General features: G+C 48.2%; 1 protein-coding gene across 1 annotated transcript in view; it reads left to right on the forward strand.

Annotated features, from left to right (window-relative positions):
- The first annotated feature begins 505 nt into the window (after positions 1-505).
- DNAJB11 (DnaJ heat shock protein family (Hsp40) member B11) overlaps positions 506-20,921 on the forward strand; it is a 34,693-nt gene continuing 14,277 nt past the window's right edge. Inside the window, exons 1-5 of the mRNA XM_069733879.1 lie at positions 506-711; positions 6,800-6,956; positions 7,623-7,720; positions 11,042-11,174; positions 14,251-14,393. Of these exons, the coding sequence (XP_069589980.1) occupies positions 638-711; positions 6,800-6,956; positions 7,623-7,720; positions 11,042-11,174; positions 14,251-14,393 (605 nt within the window). The 5' untranslated portion in view covers positions 506-637. The remainder of the gene's footprint in view (positions 712-6,799; positions 6,957-7,622; positions 7,721-11,041; positions 11,175-14,250; positions 14,394-20,921) is intronic.

Here is a 20,921-nt window from a genome sequence, read left to right on the forward strand (position 1 = left end):
AAAGAAAAAATTGCCGAATAAGAAACTGACGAATAAGAAACCAACTTCAGCCTCGTTGGTTCAGTGCAGGTGAGATCCGGTCGGTGCGGCCACCTGCACAGAATAACACCGGCCCCGTCTACTGCCCCTCTGTATGGACACGATCCTGACCAGCCCACCCATCTATGAGGCGGCTGTGGCAGCCATAGTCAGGTATAGATCGCATAGCCGGCTGTCAGACGACGCTTCATTTACGAGTCCCCTCCCTACACACTGGGGCGTAACCTGCTGGTTGTCACTACAGGAGGCCGAAGACACCAACAAAATGGACGCTCCCGTAATTGGCGACAAATCAGAGAAGGAAGCCGGCCCGGCGTCAGCATCAGGCACGGGATTGGCTGGGAGCGTGAGAATAGTAACGTGCCATGTCTTAACCTGTCATTGGACCACAGATCGGGGAAGCGACAATATCAAACCTCTGATTGGGTGCTGCTGCCTAGCTGGCGCCGACGTTGTGCCGTGTGATTGGCTGCAGCTGGCTCCATGCATAGGAAATAGCGAGCTGTCTGTGGAGCGGCGCTGAGGTGCTCGGGCTCCGGGAAGCGCTTATGTGGTGACAGCCTCAGTCTGACTCCCGGGTCCTAGCCGTCCAGTAGCCATGAGGATCGGCCCGTCATCGCTGAGCAGCCTGTGCGTGCTGCTGCTCTACGTGCTGGGAATGGTAGCTGCCGGGTAAGTGCGGAGCCCGGAAGTGGCATGGACACGTCTCCTAGGTGGCCGCCGGCTGCCGGCACTGCGGGGCGGATTGTAGCGAGTGTCAGCCCCGCCACATGGTAGGTGGTCGCAGTGCTCAGCGGCCCGGGAACTGTAGGCAGGGCACGTAGTAGGGATCCAGCAGGTGGCCCCAGCCAGTGTGAGGGGCACATCCAGGGGACTATGCAAGAGCCGGTAATGGCGTCCTCGGGTAAATGTGTGGCCCCTCCTGTCACAGGGTGAGTGGTCGGGGTAGTCGCCATTTGTACGCTCCGTCACGTGCCGACTACCTGCGCCCTCAGCGAGGTACCATAGCCTCCTGACCCATGGAAAGCGTCTGAGCCTGATCCTGACAGTCTGGGCTTCGTTTTCTCATTATGGGATTGTCCAGATTTATAATGAAAGTCTGCGTGACCATGCACACTGTCAGGATTCTCCGGTGCCAGCATGAAAAACCGGCCGCCCTGTGATCACAGACGGGCACTGTCCACATTCGGACATGCTGGACCCCGCTCAGTACAGGGGAATCGAGCGAGGCCGCTCACGACGTCTATTTGGCACCTGCGGCTTTTATGCTACTCTCATATTTGTGGTCACTTCATCTCCTGATCTTGTCGCCGACGCCACAAAATACCTGACATTGTGTGGTGCGCACTGTGAATATTGAGAAGTCTGTAGGTGCATAGACTGACTGCGGACTTTTATCACAAACCCAGACATTCCCTTTAACGCTTCTAATAAAAATATAGGAACCCTCATTTTGTCAGATGGCACAATTCTTTATTAATGTAACCAGATGTCACGTTATTTGATAAGTTGTTGATTGGTACATGTGTACAGGATCAGAATACATCACCAGAACCCCCGTCAGCACAGCAATATGTCCCCAGGTCCCCCATCAGCACAGGAATATGTCCTTAGAACCCCCCGTCAGCACAGCAATATGTCCCCAGGTCCCCCATCAGCACAGGAATATGTCCTTAGAACCCCCCATCAGCACAGGAATATGTTTCCAGAGCCCCCGCCAGCCCTTAACTATGTCCCCCGTCAGCACAGGAATATGTCCCCAGGTCCCCCATCAGCACAGGAATATGTCCTTAGAACCCCCCGTCAGCACAGGAATATGTCCCCAGGTCCCCCATCAGCACAGGAATATGTCCTTAGAACCCCCCATCAGCACAGGAATATGTTTCCAGAGCCCCCGCCAGCCCTTGACTATGTCTCCCGTCAGCACAGGACTATGTCCCCAGGTCCCCCGACAGCCCAGGACTATGTCCCCAGGTCCCCATATAGATTTTAATCCTGAATATCTATTGTAGTAATCTAATCAATTTTGTAATATACTTTGATTAAAAAGTCACTATCATTCACTCTCTAATTTCTTAACTGATTTATTTTTTGTTGCTTCTTCTGTTTTGATGACATTTCGTTTGAGAACCCCATTGTACGCTGGGATACTCAAATGGGATGTCACCAGGGGGCAGTGCTGCAGACTGTTGCCACCCTGAATCAATTCCCATGTATGCTCAGTGCAAGCTCCCTTATCACTGTGCGATATTCTTTTCAATGCACGGTAACAGTGCGCTCCATTGCTGGCCCTAATGAGAAGTGACGAGCTGGCAAGAGAGCACACATCAGTATGCATTGTAAGAAGAGAATGTGGACAGGAGAGCAGAGACCAGCCCCTTCCCCAAAATAATTGTCACTGACAGTGTTACTCTTGCCACCCTATCACTTCTCATTAGAGCTGGCTAGGGAGCGCACTGTCACTGTGCATTGAAAAGATTATTGCACAGTGACATGGGAACTCGTACTGAGCATACGTCTGAATTGACAACCAAAGTATACCTAGTAGAGCTGGGACTAGCCCATAACCTGAAACGGACATCACTGATGACGCTTCTTTTCAGGGTGGAGGCAGATGCTGCAGCAGTGCCCGGAGCCTCTGCCCGTGATGTCTTGTTTGGGTATCCCAACATGCACTGGGGTTCTCAAATTAAATTTAATCAAAACTAAATTCAGTAAAAATAAAAAAGCTGTTATAGAGAGCAGAAAGTGAACAGTAGGAACTCTTTATAAGTGATTTAGATTATTACAATAAAAATACCGTACATTTAGGATTAAGATCAATATTGGTTTTGGATCACTGCTTGAACAATGATAAGGAGATGCTGGGAGTTGCGGTGAACAACGGTTATCAGACTGCGGACCATAGAGGAACCACAGCACTGATGAGACCTAGTCAGTACCACAAATAAACATTTGCATCCAGGTACGTTGGAGGTGGCATCTTCTCTGATTGCAGTTGTTCTTTCTCTTCTTCTCCGTCTTGTCCAGATGCCATAATGCCATTTAACACACACAGCTCCTCTCTGCAGACTTCCTTCTCTGGTCTTCTGCAGCACATCCCTACACAGTACCCTTACAAATAACAGCGAGATTATAATGCTTTCACATAAAAATATCGGCCCTACGCTGTGCCCCTGAATAATTGCCTCACTATGCTCCCTGAACAAGATATGACCCTCTCATGGTACACCTCCACACTGTGCTCTTCTTTCCACCCTACCCCTCCTCCACATACTGTCCCCTCCACATTGTCTCTCCATGCTGCCCCCACAAACTACCTAGTCTCTATATTGTGCCCTGAAATCCCCCCCCCATACTATTTTCTCACACATTTCTCCACCATACATGCCTTCTCATCCTATACCCTCGCTCTCCCACTACTGACACACCACCTCTCCCCATACTGTTTTTTTTCTTCACACATTCCTCCTCCCCATAATGTCTTTTCACACATGCTCCCCTGCGCCCCCTGGCTGTCGCCTGCGCCCCCTGGCTGTCGCCTGCGCCCCCTGGCTGTCGCCTGCGCCCCCTGGCTGTCGCCTGCGCCCCCTGGCTGTCGCCTGCGCCCCCTGGCTGTCGCATGCGCCCCCTGGCTGTCGCCTGCGCCCCCTGGCTGTCGCCTGCGCCCCCTGGCTGTCGCCTGCGCCCCCTGGCTGTCGCCTGCGCCCGCCGGCTGGTTCAACATTTGTCCTGTTCCCACATGAATGAGAACAGATTGTGGCCAAGCTGCACATTCCAGCCGCATAGGAAAAGTGTAATGGAGGAAGTGTATTGCCAGGTGCGAAGTCATAATAAGTCACATAATCAATGAAATTCTAATACAGTTTAGAGCAAATCATTGTTTATCAGGTGACTTTTCCACCTTTGTTGTTTTATTATTTATAATTATTTTATTGCTTTTGTATAAAATGGTAAGATTGGCATGTAATCACTGATCCATCAGATGTGATGTCTCCGCCATGGTAGAGACGCATCCATAACCAATCCCTGTGGCTCTGACAGTGTGGACGTGTTAGCCACTGAGCCCAGTGTTGGTGGTGTCACTGCTGCGGCCGTACACAATTCACCACTGTGGAATACCCCTCTAACATTGTAGCTTCATGCAGTTAGGTCAACACTTTCAGGCCAAGAACGGTCATAAATCTTTTATTGACTTGGAGGAAGCAGGAGCGGGAAGGCCATAAATGTCACTGGGTAAGTGTCCGTCAAAAGCTCGAAGGCCTCTTGCTCTCGGCCGTGATCTAGCAGCATTTTAGCATCTACTGTATATTACGACTGCAATAGTCGCATGCAATCATGGATTAGCACCAGCTCTAAAATGCAGCTGCATTATGGTTGTGTGAACATGGCCTGAGGACCTAAACCTCATAAAGTGAAGGGCCGCATAGGACAGCACTAGTCTATTTGCTCTTTTATGCCCCCTGCTGGGGAGGTCTGGGTCAGTCACAGTTTCTGTGGTCTGCCATTAATTTAACCAAGTTCTGTGATGGTAGACTGTTTTAGCAAATGTATAAAGGCTGTTGTGAATTCTGTGGCAGAGTTCACTCCTGTGGTCACAAGTGGTACTTCGGCTGATTCTCTCTGGGATCTTCCGTTTGTGGAGGAAAGTGGTACTGCAGCTTCTGAGTTTCCTCCCTCAGGTGATCTGGTGAGCTTGTTATCTTCCTCTCTACTTAACTCCACCTGATGCTTTGATCTATGCTTCCTGTCAATGTTTCAGTGTGGGACTTGTTTTTTCCCTGGATCATTCCTGTGGCCTGCTGCTCTGCAAAGCTAAGTTTTGCTTATGTTATTTTGTTGCTATTTTTCGCTCCAGCTTGCTTTATTGGTTTTTCTCGCCTGCTGGACGCTCTAACGGTACGGAGGTGGTCCCTCTGTGTCTCAGTCGGTGCGGAGGGTCTTTTTGTCCCCTCTGCGTGGTTTTTTATAGGTTTTTGTGCTGACCGCAAAGTTATCTTCCCTATCCTCGTTCTGTTCAGCTAGTCGGGCCTCACTTTGCTAAATCTGTTTCATCTCTATGTTTGTGTTTTCATCTTACTCACAGTCATTATATGTGGGGGGCTGCCTTTTCCTTTGGGGAATTTCTCTGAGGCAAGGTAGGCTTATTTTTCTATCTTCAGGATTAGCTAGTTTCTCAGGCTGTGACGAGGCGCCTAGGTTCTGGTCAGGAGCGCTCCACGGCTACCTTTAGTGTGGTTTGATAGGCTTAGGGATTGCGGTCTGCAGAGTTCCCACGTCTCAGAGCTCGTTCTATTATTTTGGGTTATTGTCTGATCACTGTATGTGCTCTGACCTCCATGTCCATTGTGATTCTGAATTGCCTTTCATAACAAAAGGCCACAAGTAGCCTTCACCACTGCACTGGAAAAGATGACCTATTAAAGGGGTATTCTCAAGTTAGGTAGTTATATATTACATGAGGCTAGGTTCACATTGCGTTAATGGGTTAACGCTAACGGACTGCGTTGCACGGCAAAAATGTCGCAATTAACGCCGTGCAATGGGTCCGTTAGCGCACCCATTGACAGCAATGTGATTTCTGCCTGTAGCGCATGCCATTTTCGGCACGCGCTAGCGATGTGCCGTTCTTTTGTGACGGACCTCGGACGCTGCAAGGAGCGTCCGAGGTCTGTCCCTTGCTAGTGCAGATCGGAGGACAGCAAATGCAGCCCCAAACTAAACATTGCGTAAGGCTACGTTCACATTTGCGTTCTGCCGGGCTGCATCAGGCGCAGCCGCGGTGACGCATGCGCCCTTATATTTAACATTGGGGCGCATGGACATGCGTTTGCATGCGTCTTATTTGCCGCAAGCGTTAGGGCTCAGAGGACGCAGCAAGATGCTTTTTTTTTTTTTGCGTCCAAAATCCGGCAAAACAAGGACGCATGCGTCGCAAAACTATGCGTTTTGCATGCGTTCTTGTTTGCGTTGTGTCGCCGACGCAGCAGCGCACAACGCAAATGTGAACGTAGCCTTAGCTCAATGCGCTTAACGGAGTGCCCTAACGCAATGTGAACCTAGCCTAAGTGTATATTAATCATTCCCCTGTATGACATCAGTGATGAGTAGGCTAGAACAGAGGTCCCCAACTCCAGTCCTCAAGGCCCACCAACAGGTCATGTTTTCAGGATTTCCTTAGCCTTGCCCAGGTAATAATTGCATCACCTGTGCAATGCAAAGGAAATCCTGAAAACATGACCTGTTGGTGGGCCTTGAGGACTGGAGTTGGGGACCTCTGGGCTAGAAAACATGAGCAAATATTCATCACAACCACACTCTACGTGGTATTCTTCGTCTCACCTATTCATAATATAAGGGATAAGTCCCAGATTGCTGGGGGTGCAACTACTGGGACCAAAACAATCATGAGACCAGAGCTCTGTGTGAATGGAGCAGTGGTCAGTCATGCATGTTCTTAATGGATCACTGGAGATGGCTGAGCACTACTCATCTGGTCTTTAAATGAATGAAGTCGTCGCAGTGCGCCTGATCCACCTCCGCTACATTAACACACATCTTTTCAGCAGCGGTTCTCAGGAACCTTGGGGGTCTGAGCGGTTGGACCCCCAGCAAATTTGCTATTCTATTGCTAAGCAAGAAAGTGTGGTCCTAATTAATATGTCCTAATGTCCTATTAGTGTCATGCAGGGGAACTTTAATATACAATTATGGAGTTTCTGCATCATTTACTATAACATTATTGTCTTTCTTATTTCAGACGTGATTTCTATAAAATCCTGGGAGTTTCTCGCGGTGCTACTGTGAAGGAAATAAAAAAGGCATATAGAAAGCTAGCTTTACAATTGCATCCAGATCGAAATCTAGATGATCCACAAGCACAAGAGAAATTTCAAGATTTAGGTGCTGCCTACGAGGTTAGTGAAAAGTGCTGAAGTATGTAAGCTGTGTGTGGCTCTCGACGTCCCTGTATATTGCTACCTAGTGATAACACGCCGACTACACAACACATCAGATGGACCCAATCCGCTCCCACATTCCTAGAATATAGTATTATGTTAGAGATTTTCAGTATGAGATTTGTGTGGGTCTTACACTCAGCACATCCCGATGTCAGCTAGTTGAAGGGACTGTGGAGCTCCAGAAGTGGCACAGCTCAGTATGTTGAGTAGCTCCCCACTCTGGTCCTTTCACTTGTGTACTACGATTCACAGCCACTATATAGGGTGCGGAGCGATGGTAATTTTGGGGCAGCATGGTCCCTACAATTCAGCTCATTGATGGTAGTGCTGGTTGTCTGGACACCACCGGATTATGACGACCTATCCTAAGGGCAACATTGAATTCCCAGGGGAGTGGAAATTAGGCCATGTCTGCCATTTACTGTGACATTCACTGTTCAGCATTTATTATGGCGTGTACGGGGTTACATGAAGGACTTCCTAATGATGCCTTGTGGTGGGACACCGGATTACATAAAGTTAGGTGGAGTTGAATTGTAACTGATCCTTCCAGTCATCCCAATGTTTTGTATTAAAAATCCAATATACATTTTGACTTTTCCATATGAATTCTGAATTTAGGTGCTTTCTGATGAGGAAAAAAGGAAACAGTATGATGCATATGGTGAAGAAGGACTTAAAGATGGCCACCAGGGCTCCCATGGTGATATATTCTCACAGTAAGTAGTTCTGGGAAAATGTACAGATGGTGACGCTAGCCTTAAAGCCAGGCGTCTGCTGCCACCATGGTCATTGCTGCTTCCAGGCATCTCTAGCTTTGTGCCCTCTGGGCCATCAGTGAATCGGACCTGGCTGTATACTATGCTGCCATGTTTATCATGACCAAGCAGCTTTATAGGATACTAGATGGTGGCCCGATTCTAACGCATCGAGTATTCTAGAATATGTATGTATATAGCAGCCACATAGTATATAGCACAGCCCATGTAACACAGACAGCCACGTAGTATATTATTGCACAGCCACGTAGTATATTATTGCACAGCCACGTAGTATATTATTGCACAGCCACGTAGTATATTATTGCACAGCCACGTAGTATATTATTGCACAGCCACGTAGTATCAATGTAGCAATGTGGGCACCATATCCCTGTTAAAAAAAGAATTAAAATAAAGAAGTTATATACTCGCCCTCCTTTGGCCCCCTGGATCCAGCCGAGGCGTTTACCGATAATCCTCACGACGTAGTGGTCTCGCGAGACCGCAATGCATGGACCGGTCACCGGAGCGTCGTGAGGAGCGGGAAAGGCCTCGGCTGGATCTGGGGGCCAACGGAGGGTGAGTATATAATGATTTTTTTTTTATTTTTAACATTAGATCTTTTTACTATTGATGCTGCATAGGCAGCATCAATAGTAAAAAGTTGGTCACACAGGGTTAATAGCAGCGTTAACGGAGTGCGTTATAACGCAGTCCGTTAACTCTGCCATTAACCCTTTGTGAGCCCTGACTGGAGGGGATTATGGAGCGGGCACTGACGGCTGGGGAGTAGGGAGGGACTAATTCTCGGCCGGACTGTGCCCGTCGCAGCCGGCAGCGACGGGCAATCAGGGACGCGAGATTTCCGGGACAGACACACAGACGGAAGTACACCTTAGACAATTATATCGTAGATGGACACCTCTTAATAAAGCACTCCAGTACACAAATACATTGTCCTTATGTGACAAAACAACAAAACAGAGTATACAAATCCCAAGAAACATGGTAATCATAAACAAAAAAACTTTATTACTACAAAAATAAATATAAATTAATAAATAACAAACATTGTAGCCCAAACAGTGAGGAAATATGGAGGAGACATGAAGGTATGCTGGATTTAGGTAGGAAAAGCACTAGCGACCATAATAGCACAGTACTACCCACATTGTAACGGAGTTTCGACAACATAAATGGGTGCCAAACTGGCAATGCCCCGCAGATCACTCCCAATAGACAGGTTATTCATGCATGCTTACCCATAGGTAAAAGGACAGCTATCCCACTTGGACCTAGCAGCCCCTTGACGCGCGTTTCGCGGTCCAGCTTTATCAAAAGCGTGCATGAATAACCTGTCTATTGGGAGTGATCTGCGGGGCATTGCCGGTTTGGCACCCATTTATGTTGCTGAAACTCCGTTACAATGTGGGTAGTACTGTGCTATTATGGTCGCTAGTGCTTAGTTTACTCAGGATGTATTTTGCTTTTCCTACCTAAATCCAGCATACCTTCATGTCTCCTCCATATTTCCTCACTGTTTGGGCTACAATGTTTATGTATTAATTTATATTTATTGTTGTAGTAATAAAGTTTTTTTGTTTATGATTACTATGTTTCTTGGGATTTGTATACTCCGTTTTGTTGTTGTCCTCTTGACCCAGTGAGTTTGGGCACTAACTTCGGGAGAGCTTTACTTTCCTGCTCTTGGCCGCAATTGAACGATGTGCTTCATGATTTTTGGTATGATTGTCCTTATGTGGTACGGCTTTAGTTCTTATTAAGGAATCAGGTACAGGCAGTTGTTATACTTGTTGATGCACCATGTTTGGGGTGTCTGCCATCTTCATTCCTTCTCCCCCTCTGATACGGCTCCGTAATGCAGACTACATTTCCCATGATGCAAGAGTTCAATGTAATGTTGTTACTCCAATCTAATGGCAGGGAATGATTAGTCTCACAGAGCTGCTGTCCCCTATGTGATGAAGCTTCACTCTCCCCTACTATATCACTACTCTTATATAAGGCAGAAATAATAAGCCAGAAACATGAAGCTATCTATAACCTACCAGAGCACAGCTCACATCTTACCAGGGCAGAATACAAAATGAGAGCTGCTCTATGATTGGTTGCAATGCGCAGTTAAGGGCATTTTTATTTATACAGCATCATAGGACAAGGGCACAGGAGGTTGGAGCCGGGAGGGAGGCGAGCCGTCTGGGAGCCGGGAGGGAGGCGAGCCGTCTGGGAGCCGGGAGGGAGGCGAGCCGTCTGGGAGCCGGGAGGGAGGCGAGCCGTCTGGGAGCCGGGAGGGAGGCGAGCCGTCTGGGAGCCGGGAGGGAGGCGAGCCGTCTGGGAGCCGGGAGGGAGGCGAGCCGTCTGGGAGCCGGGAGGGAGGCGAGCCGTCTGGGAGCCGGGTGGGAGGCGAGCCGTCTGGGAGCCGGGTGGGAGGCGAGCCGTCTGGGAGCCGGGTGGGAGGCGAGCCGTCTGGGAGCCGGGTGGGAGGCGAGACGTCTGGGAGCCGGGTGGGAGGCGAGACGTCTGGGAGCGGCCTGGTATCAGGTAGCTGATGTCCTCCTGTAGCTCACGGGAAGTCGGAGACTGACATCCTGTGTGTACTTTAGTGCATGTACTGGACTGGTTGTCAGGCTGGTGATCACATGATTGCCTATAATAAAGAGGAGGGAATGGATCTGATATGGGATGAAATAACCAAACGGTGAAAATATTGTTGGTAAATAAGCCAATATGTACAAAGGAGAAATTGCTGGAGTACTACCATAACTGCATGTATTTTTTGCTAAAAAAAAATAACTTTTGCAATTTTCACTAAAAATGTTGCTCCATTTGCCTCCTGTAACCTCTATTGCTGCTTACCTTATTATTCTAGCTCATATCTTTCTTCTTCTGAGCTCCTTTCTGCTGATTTATGTTGAGTTTATCTTTACGACCATAAATTGGCTGAGAGGAGTTCAGGAGAATGAAGTTACTTTATGCCCCTGGCTGCAGAAAGAGTTATCTCTAGCCAAAAGGCATGAATTTAAGTAAAAATGAAATACCCCTCAGGCGTCTCCATTTTATTTTTCCAGAATGAGGCAGTGATACCGAAGTTTGTTATATAAAGTACAATTGTGCCAGAACAATATTTGGTCATCAATCATCTTCAGGATTACCTTTTGCAGAATAAAGCACAAATGTCCAGCTGTTAAGTATGATCTGATGTGTAGATAATATAGTATATAGACATGGTGTAATGTAACATCTTTTGTATTTTCTTAGTTTCTTTGGAGATTTTGGCTTCATGTTTGGAGGCAATCCCCGTCAACAAGACAGAAATGTTCCACGTGGCAGTGACATAATAATTGATCTGGAAGTAACGCTGGAAGAAGTTTATTCTGGGAATTTTGTAGAGGTAATTTTTGGTTTCTACATTCAGGTGATGAACAGCCCCTTTAGGGTTTATTTTATTAACATGTAGACACCACAGAGTCATGTACATGTTCTATAGAATACATACCATGCTAGCCTGTGTGGTCATTCACATGTCCATATTTTTGTGGACCGTGATTTGTCCATTTTTGATCAGGCAATGATAAAAAAATCACAGATGCAAGTCATTGTGTCCATGAAAATTGCAAAAGCACATGGATTCAATACGCATGCAATTCATCTACTATCCCCGTGTTTATCATTGCAATGGATACGAGAAGTTTGGCAATTTTATTGATTTTTTTTCATAAGACACAAACGCTGATGAAATCCTGATGGTAAAAACCGACACTCCAACTAAACAGATGAAATGCAGATCCAAAAACACAGATGAAAATTGATCTGTTTATTTTACGCACGTGAAAAATCCCTGACATCTGAATGAGGCCTAACGCTAAATAAACAAACTGTCAAGTGGACCGTAAAACCTGACGCTCCCACCCAGGTGTATGCACCACTGCGGAAACAAGCGGCAAGGGATCCGACAAACCTAAGCCAATAGGGAAACAAATCAATAAATACAAAATTACAATTTGCGCTGTGTGTCTACCTCTATATCTCGGAATATAAAAGCTAATCATACTGGCTACTAAATGTCCCACTTACTAGCTTAGTAGTATGGAGTTCAAGTTGTCCAAAAAATTAGTAAAAGAATCCGTGCTGCAGAGCATCTCAGCACACTCACTGACAATCCTGCAGTGGGTTGCTGGTGTCCGTGCAAATGGTCCAGAATGGATAGGACGATTGGATTAAAGCGTAACTGATACCTCTGTAGCAAACTTTGTGTAGCTTGGAAAGCTGTCTGTAGAACTTTAAAAATTAGTCCTATATAGCTCTGACGCTCCGGCTGGCAGCACCGTAACAAACTGCTCCGTGATTCGGGACACACCCAACTACGGCAGGTTCAAAGAACAAAAGGAAACCAGTGATCAGTGGTTTCCTTTTGTTCTTTGAAGCTTCCGTAGTTTGACGTCATGAATCGCCCCCTGACAAAGGCCGAAACCTAAAAGCGTGTCGGGGTGTACACATCTGTGTGGCCAGTCACTGCTGACCTTCACAGGTAGATTGTATATTCATTATCATACCTCTTGTTTACTGTTCGGCATAAGCCCTCTTATAAAAGGTCCAATGCACTTTATTTGATTCTATAGGATACCTACGGTATATATCCAAATATACTTGCACTTTTTCTATCTAACTTAGGTCAATTATACTGCTTGGCTATTATGTTCACATTGACATCTATGTCTGTATCTACATTTTCACTTTATTGAGGCTATAGCACATCTGCAGAGACACATATTTTAAGCAGATTATTTAATTTGGACTTGTATGGTGTCACATATAACTACATATGCCTTGATGTTATAAAACGACCGTAAATGTTTTTTTTTTCCCACAAATATAAAGTGGTTGTCTCTGGGATTAGTGTCCGCTGTTTATATCTGGTTGTTTTTGCTACTCCACTAATATTATACTTGGATAAAGGGGTGCACACTGGCGCTTCACTGAATGACAACGAGGGAGATTCAGGAGTATATGGGGGAAAAGGGGACTGGGGGATAAAAACGGATCAGCTGCTGGTGAGGTGGCAGGATCTGTGTACCAACCTGCTTATGAGAAAAAAATAGTAAGGATAAATTATTTTTCACCTGCGCTAAGGATTAGTATTCCTAAAGGGGAGTGAATGGATAATCCAAGATTGATACCTGCACTGTGGAGAGAAAGATATACGTTCGTGGAGTTTAAACACAGTGTATAAACATTGGCTTGGAGGCCGTTTTAGTACTGATGCCCAGGTTTATTTAGCAAGGCTATGCCCTCTGGTACTAGAACAATTTAGTATGTGCAATCGTGTACTTGCTGATTGTAAAAACAGCGGTACCCCGGAATGGTAGGCGTATCAATTCTCCTTAGTATGGTCAGTTGTGGTGAGTTCCGTATTGCAGGATCCTGTGGTTTTGAGAGTTAGTGCGGGTGCACTTGCCCTCCGAAGGATGCGATCCTTCTTAGTCAGGGCCCTGACGAAGAAGGATCGCATCCTTCGAAACGCGTGGATTGGTTGTTCCCACACACGCCCGCCCACTAGCTGTGACGTCACAACTTCCGCCACGCCCCTTTCACAAACCGCCACGGCTTTGGCGTCGCTTCCGCCTGGGGCTCCAAGCTCCTAACGCCTAGCAAGGAGAACCTAAGGAGAATTGATACGCCTACCATTCCGGGGTACCGCTGTTTTTACAATCAGTAAGTACACGTTTGCACATACTAAATTGTTCTAGTACCAGAGGGCATAGCCTTGCTAAATAAACCTGGCCATCAGTGCTAAAACGGCCTCCAAGCCAATGTTTATACACGGTGTTTAAACTCCACGAACGTATATCTTTCTCTCCACAGTGCAGGTATCAATCTTGGATTATCCATTCACTCCTCTTTAGGAATACTAATCCTTAGCGCAGGTGAATAATAATTTATCCTTAATATTATACTTGATCAGTAATGTTGCAATTAGATCCTTTATATCCTGATCCTTCTCGTCTGTTTTCTACTCTTTCTTGTTGTTTGGTACAATATCAAATACCTTTGCAAAGTCCAGATAAATGACATCAGCTGCATTACCTACATCCAGATTTCCACTTACCTTCTCATAGAAACCCAACATGTTAGTTAGACACGACCTATCCTTCATGAATCAATGCTGGTTGTCACTTACTATATGTTCTGCTAAATATTTTTGCAGATCATCTTTTCTAATGTCTGCCTAAAATTTTCACACCACTGACATCACTTTCCCCAAAAAGTAATCTTCCAACAGTTTTGGGCTTTGGCAGATGCTTTACCATCCGTAGCAGAAAGTGGGGTGTCTGACTTTGTCTCAGAAGCTCTCTTAGCCCCATGATTTGCTTAGGAAGTTCACATTGTTCCTCTTGGGGTGTCATCAAGGCCATGTTCCATTGTTGCTTTCATCCATAATGTATTAACTAATCTGTTTCTCTCGCTAGGTTGTAAGAAATAAGCCCGTGGCCCGTCAAGCGCCAGGCAAGAGAAAATGTAATTGTCGACAAGAAATGAGAACAACACAGCTGGGGCCTGGACGTTTTCAAATGACACAGGAAGTTGTTTGTGACGAGTGCCCTAATGTGAAGTATGTATGTCAAGGACCGGGTTATGCTTCATTACACGAATTATGTGTACATGAGTATATACAGTACTTGTAAGGTATGGCACACAGAAAGCAAGAATGCAATGATCTGGAAATCTGTTATAGCCATGTTTTATTCCCAACAGACCACCGATCCAGGTGATGGTTAGACATTTCTCCATTTCATGTAAAAAAAAAAAATTATAATTTAGAAATTGATGGCAGAAACACATCTCAAAAAAGTTGTGACAGTGTCAACAAAAGGCTGGAAAAATGACTGGTCTGGTCTTAATGAAAAACATCTGAGGGGTCAATTTTCAACTAAGTCGCATGGCTGTGTATAAAAAGAACTTGATAGAGAGGCAGAGTCTCACAGAAGCAAAGATGGTCACAGGTTCAGCAATGTGTTGTAGCGTTTCACCCACTACGTGTCTTGGGGGACACTCGCTTGGCACGGGATTAACGCACTCAGGCACGGATTTCTTATAAAACAGTCTCTAGGTTTATTTCACATCAGCTTAAATCACATCCCCAGAACTTGGTAACAGCTTGAACACCGTCTGTACATATTCAACTTCACCACAGTCCGTCACTAACCCCGGTTAGCATAACACACGGATCCCTGTCTGTTACCTGTTGGCGACCTTCACAGGTTCCTGGACACCTCTTGGCCTCAGAGGTGCCCCATACACAATGTCTCTCTCCTCTGACTCCGGTCAGCATAACACAGATCCCTTTCCATTACCTGTTGGTGCCACACAGGTTCTCGGATTCCTCTCCTCCACAGAGCTAACCTTCAGACCTTCTCACTGACCCCCAGTCAGCATTACCTACGGTTATCAGACCGTTTCACACACTGGCATGTGACAGGTCCAGAGCCCCGCCATGTGCTCTTCAGGAATCCTATTGTCCAGGACTTCCAGCACAGGCTTCCAGGGCCTTGCACTTGAACCACTCAGATCCAAACACAGGAACCATGTGACTCACACCCTGGTCACATTATATACCCGTAACCACTCCCCTGGGTGGGAGTGTGGGTGTGGCTAGTTTGACCCACCCATCTCTCATAACTAGCCCTGCCAGTCTCCCATTAGAACTAAACATTTGCATGTGGGACTACAGGTCCCAGACCACAACATAACTTCAGACTGACAGCGCAGTGTGTCCTCTGCGACCCACATACCGGCCATCTACAATTCTCCTGGACTTTGTCTTATCCCAATTATGCCTTCAAGTGCATCTTGAAGTGCACACACAGCGCCCCCTGGCTGTAACATTGGTCACTGCACCAAAGTGTCAACAACTTTGTCTAAAAATTGTGGAATAAGGCTACGTTCACATTTGCGTTCTGCCGGGCTACGTTGGGCGCAGCCGCGGCGACGCATGAGCCATGCGCCCCTATATTTAACATGGGGGCGCATGGACATGCGTTTTGCGATGCATGCATCTTTTTTGCCGCAAGCGTTAGGGCGCAGAGGACGCAGCAAGATGATTTTTTTTTTTTGCGCCCAAAATCCGGCAAAAAAAAAGGACGCATGCGTCGCAAAACCATACGTTTTGCATGCGTTCTTGTTCGCGTTGTGCGTTGCGTCGCCGACGCAGCCCCGCACAACGCAAATGTGAACGTAGCCTTATATCAGAAAATTGTTCCCGTACGTAAAAGATTCAGAGATTCTGGAGAAATCCATGTGCGCAATGGACAAGGACGAAGTGATCAGTGAGCCCTCAGGTGGCAATGCATTAAAAGCAGGCATGATTCGGTCACGGAAGTCACTGCATAGACTCGGGATTATTTCCCAACATCATTGTCTGTGAACCCAGTTTATCGTACAATCCACAAATGCAAGTTAAAGCTCCATCATGTAATGAAGAAACCATCAACACAATCCAGAAACGCTGCATCTTCTCTGGCCCAAAGCTCATTGCAATGGAGTGAGGGAAAATGGAAAATTCTTCTACGGTAAGAAGAATCAAAATGTGACATTCTTTATGGAATAGCATGGCAGCATACACATGAATACTGAGCATTATACAGAGGATTTAGAACAACATATGCTTCCATCCAAACATACTTCAGGGGAGGCCTTGCATATTCCATCAAGAGAATGCTAAAGTGCATACTCTATCTAACACATTAGCATGGTTCAGTTGATGAATTGGTCGTCTTCAGCCTAAACCTCTCACCAGTAAAAAAAACATTTGTCACATTATGAAAGGAAAAATCGAGCGAAGACGACCCAGGACTATTGAGCAACTAGAATCCTATATTGGACAAGCATGGAATATCCACATTTTTGGAATGTGGGCTGTTCACGGGTAGTGAAACTATTCCATTTGTGATTGTTATTGTTAACTAAACTCTGCTCTAGATTTTTGGCGTGTCCCATACATTGTACAGAGGCGTGAGGAGAACCTACTTCACTGTGTCTTTGGCACCCTCAGAATCAGTAGCTGTATGGAGGATAATGTACAGTAGCACTGAGCATTGTGGTTGTAAATCAAGGCTGAGTAGTCTGTAAGCCAAAACTCCGACTCCTCAGTTTCCCTGACTCCGCAGCACTGGGCAGTACTGAGCATGTGCATAAAGTGCAGCACAGATTCATCTCCACTAAAAGCCGGGATCCTTAGATCAGGAACAGAACAAAATTATTATAAAAACAAATTATTATAAAAACATTTCTTTATCGCCTCTCATTGGGGGACACAGGAACCATGGGTGTATGCTGCTGCCACTAGGAGGCTGACACTATGCAAATAAAAAAGTTAGCTCCTCCTCTGCAGTGTACACCCCACCGACTGGCATTATACTCTTCAGTTTAGCTTAGTGTCAGTAGGAGGTGGACACGGGTCTTTCATTAGACCCTTATCTACCTCAATGTGCGTCGTTTCCTTTACAGGTTTCCCGGAGGGATACAAGGTGAGCAGTCCCAGAAGGTGGACTATGAGTACGGCGTGTACTGCCACCCCGTATCCTCATAGATCCCTCACCAGGACCAAGATCCTAGCACACAAGCGTGCTCAGAAGTCCGGTCCTGGCTCCGTCACCCACCCACTCGCCCACCAGAGCCTGTCGGTTGAGGAGATGAGGACGTCCATCAGCTCCCTCGACGTCTCAACCCCTTTCAAGGTTAGTACCAGCGTGGGATGTTTTAGGTGAGTATTTTCTCCCTTCCCATCCCAGATCTTTGATAGGGGGGGTTCTTGTTAGGGGCTCCCTGTCGACTCTCTTACCCGGTCATCGCCTGTATCTTTCAGTGGCGCGGCTGGTATTTCTCGGTATCATCCACATTTCTTCTTCCCTTTTTCTGCAAGGTCCTTCTGTTCTCAGCGCGGGGCCCCTTTTAGGCTGCCGTACGCTCCGTTCCACGGCGCATTACCGGCACTGCGGTTTTTACACTGGGCACATCCTCAGCGCGGCAGCCCTGCAGGCTGTCGCGCCGCTTCTCGCTGCGGCGCATTGCTCTGGCGCCGCAGGAGGGTGTTTTCTGCGGCGCCCTTCAGCGGCGCAGCCTAGCAGGCTGCGGCGCCAGCCTTCCTCATGCCGCATTGTTCCGTCGCTCTATTTCGGCGCCGCGGCTCTTTTTCTCGGCCGCCGGTCCCTAATTTAGGCCCCGGCTTCGGCCGGGGCCTACTTCCGGTTTTCGGCTTCTCAATTTCCGCTTCTGCGGGCGGGCTTTTTCCCGCCCGACATACTGCGCCCTGCCCACCGGCGCCTCTGCATCTGGCTCCGCCCCCTTCCTCGTGGGACTCTCGGCCGGTGTGCACCGCTTCACGCAGCAGCAGCCATCGCAGTGCTTCACGCAGCGTACCACGCTCCTTCGCCCGCATCTCCTGTGGGCTCAGCATCGCAGAATCCAGCACCTCAGGGAAGTTCTCCACCGAGGACAAGTGGGACATCTTCCAGGACCGGGTCCGTGAGTAGCTGCACTGCAGACTGACACCCTTCTCTGCCCACTGTCCCCTAACCCACTGGCATCTTCAGGGATCTCTCAAAATGTCTTCTAAAGGGGGCCGCTCTCGCCCCCCTACCTCTTCATCTTCTGCCTTAGTCACGTACTTTGCATGTTCGTCCTGTAACAGCAAACTTCCCTCAGGTCAGTCCTCCCCGCTGTATCAGTCCTGCAGCAACCCGATTGTTCCCACCGCCTAGGATCCCCCGGCTGTTCCGCCCGAGAGTGATTTCCCCCCCCCCCCCCCCCCATCCCAGGCTGGGCCGCCTCTCTGTCACAATCGGTGGCCGATCTAACACGGGTGTCTCAAACCCTGGTGTCCGCACTGGATCGGTTACCCCTGCCGTGGCCAGCGGGTCGCAGGAACCGCCGCCCGAGCCCTCCTTGCTAAGCTACAAAAGGTCCAGACAGGAACGTCGGTCTGAGTCCTCTTCTCGTTCCATCTCGCCGCACGGCCCTCCCCCGCGGTTGGTGTCCCACCGATCCTCCTCCCCTGAGTCAGGCGAGGCATTATCTGATGCGCCCTCGAAGGATATTTCGGCGCTGGATCCTAACCAAATCGCCACCATGAGTGAGACGGTCCAGAACCTCATTGGGGCAATAAACCAAACCTGTGGCATCAAGGATCCCTCTACGGAACCCGCAGATCAGGCGGTTTCGTTTAGACGGGCCAAACCACCTTCAAAATTTTTCGCTCCTCATCCTGAATTCGAGGAAATCTTGTCCAGAGAGAGAGAATCCGACCAGACGTTTTCAGAGGGGAAAACGCCTGGGGGTGTTATATCCTTTTTCACCAGCACTTACCGCCAATTGGACGGTCTCTCCCTCGGTGGATCCCCCTGTTTCCAGGCTATCCACCAACACGGTGCTTCCACTGTCCGGCGGAGCATCTCTGAAGGATTCTAACGATAGTTATAGAATCCTTCGCGAAATCTGCTTTTGAAGCGGCTTCAGCGGCTCTATGTCCAGCTTTTGCTTCCACTTGGGCCTCAAAATGGGCCAAGGATCTACGGCGAGGTATTCTGGACGGGGCGCCTCCCGCGCAATTAGCGGAACTTGCCAACCAGATTTCCCACGCTGGCGATTACCTGGTCTCAGCCTCCCTGGATGTCGCGTCTTGTGCGGCTCAGGCTTCCAGCAATGCCATTGCCATCTGCCGGACCGTTTGGCTCAAGGCCTGGCAGGCGGAGTTGTCTTCCAAAAAGTCTCTCACTAGTCTGCCCTTCCAGGGCTCTCGTCTCTTTGGTTCCCAGTTGGACCAAATCATTAAAGGGAACCTGTCACCTGAATTTGGCGGGACTGGTTTTGGGTCATATGGGCGGAGTTTTTGGGTGTTCGATTCACCCTTTCCTTACCCGCTGGCTGCATGCTGGCTGCAATATTGGATTGAAGGACATTCTCTGTCCTCCATAGTACACGCCTACACAAGGCAAGATTGCTTTGCGCAGGCGTGTACTACAGAGGAAAGAGAATGAACTTCAATCCAATATTGCAGCCAGCATGCAGTCAGCGGGTAAGGAAAGGGTGAATCACACCCCAAAACTCCGCCCATATGACCCAAAACCAGTCCCGCCAAATTCAGGTGACAGAGTCCCTTTAAGGACGCCACCGGGGGTACAAGTTCTCCTCCCCCAGGCTAAGCCTCGTCGCCCTCCTCCTAGACGGCAGTTTCGCTCTTTTCGGCCTTTTCGTCGCTTCGCTGCGTCAAACTCCTTTTCCCAGCAGCAACAGAGGCCACAGGCACGTCAAGAGAAGAAGGTGGTGTCCTTTAGGCCCACTCCGTCCTGGCGTCCTCGCTACTCCCAGGATAGATCCTCCAGGACTGGAAGATCCACCTCCGCATGACTCTCGGCAGGACTCCAGCCCAACTCCCAGATTGGGCGGCCGTCTTCTCCTTTTCAGAGACGTCTGGTTTTCCGCAGTAGAGGACGCTTGGGTCAGGGAAGTTGTATCCTCGGGATACAAGATAGAGTTCGCTTCCCGACCCCGGGATTGTTTCTTCCAATCCCGTCCTCCAAGAAATCCCGCTCTAGTTCCGGGCTTCTTTGCAGCCATCGCTTCTCTGCTCAAATCCGGGGTAATCGTCCCCGTCCCAGAAAAGGAACGGTTCACGGGTTTCTACTCGAACCTTTTTGTGGTACCGAAAAAAGACGGCAAGGTTCGACCCATTCTGGACCTCAAATTGCTGAACAGGAGAGTTCGCCTGAGACACTTCAGGATGGAATCCCTTCGTTCAGTAATTGCTTCCATGGAGGCTCAGGAATTTCTATGCTCAATAGATATCCAGGACGCCTACCTCCATGTCCCGATATTTTCCGAACATCACCGTTTCCTGCGCTTCGCAGTGCAACGGGAACACTTTCAATTCGTCGCCCTGCCGTTCGGTCTCGCAACCGCGCCAAGGGTGTTCATGAAGATCATGGCGGCGCTGATGGCCATCTTGAGAGTCAGAGGCTTGGTCCTATTCCCATACCTCGACGACATCCTCATCAAGGCTCCGTCCTTTGCTCAGGCTCACGAAAGCCTGTCCATTGTTCTCGACACCTTAGCCCGTTTCGGGTGGCTGGTCAACCGGAAGAAG

This window comes from Ranitomeya imitator, chromosome 7 (assembly GCF_032444005.1).
Source record: "Ranitomeya imitator isolate aRanImi1 chromosome 7, aRanImi1.pri, whole genome shotgun sequence".
NCBI classification, from domain to species: Eukaryota; Metazoa; Chordata; class Amphibia; order Anura; family Dendrobatidae; genus Ranitomeya; species Ranitomeya imitator.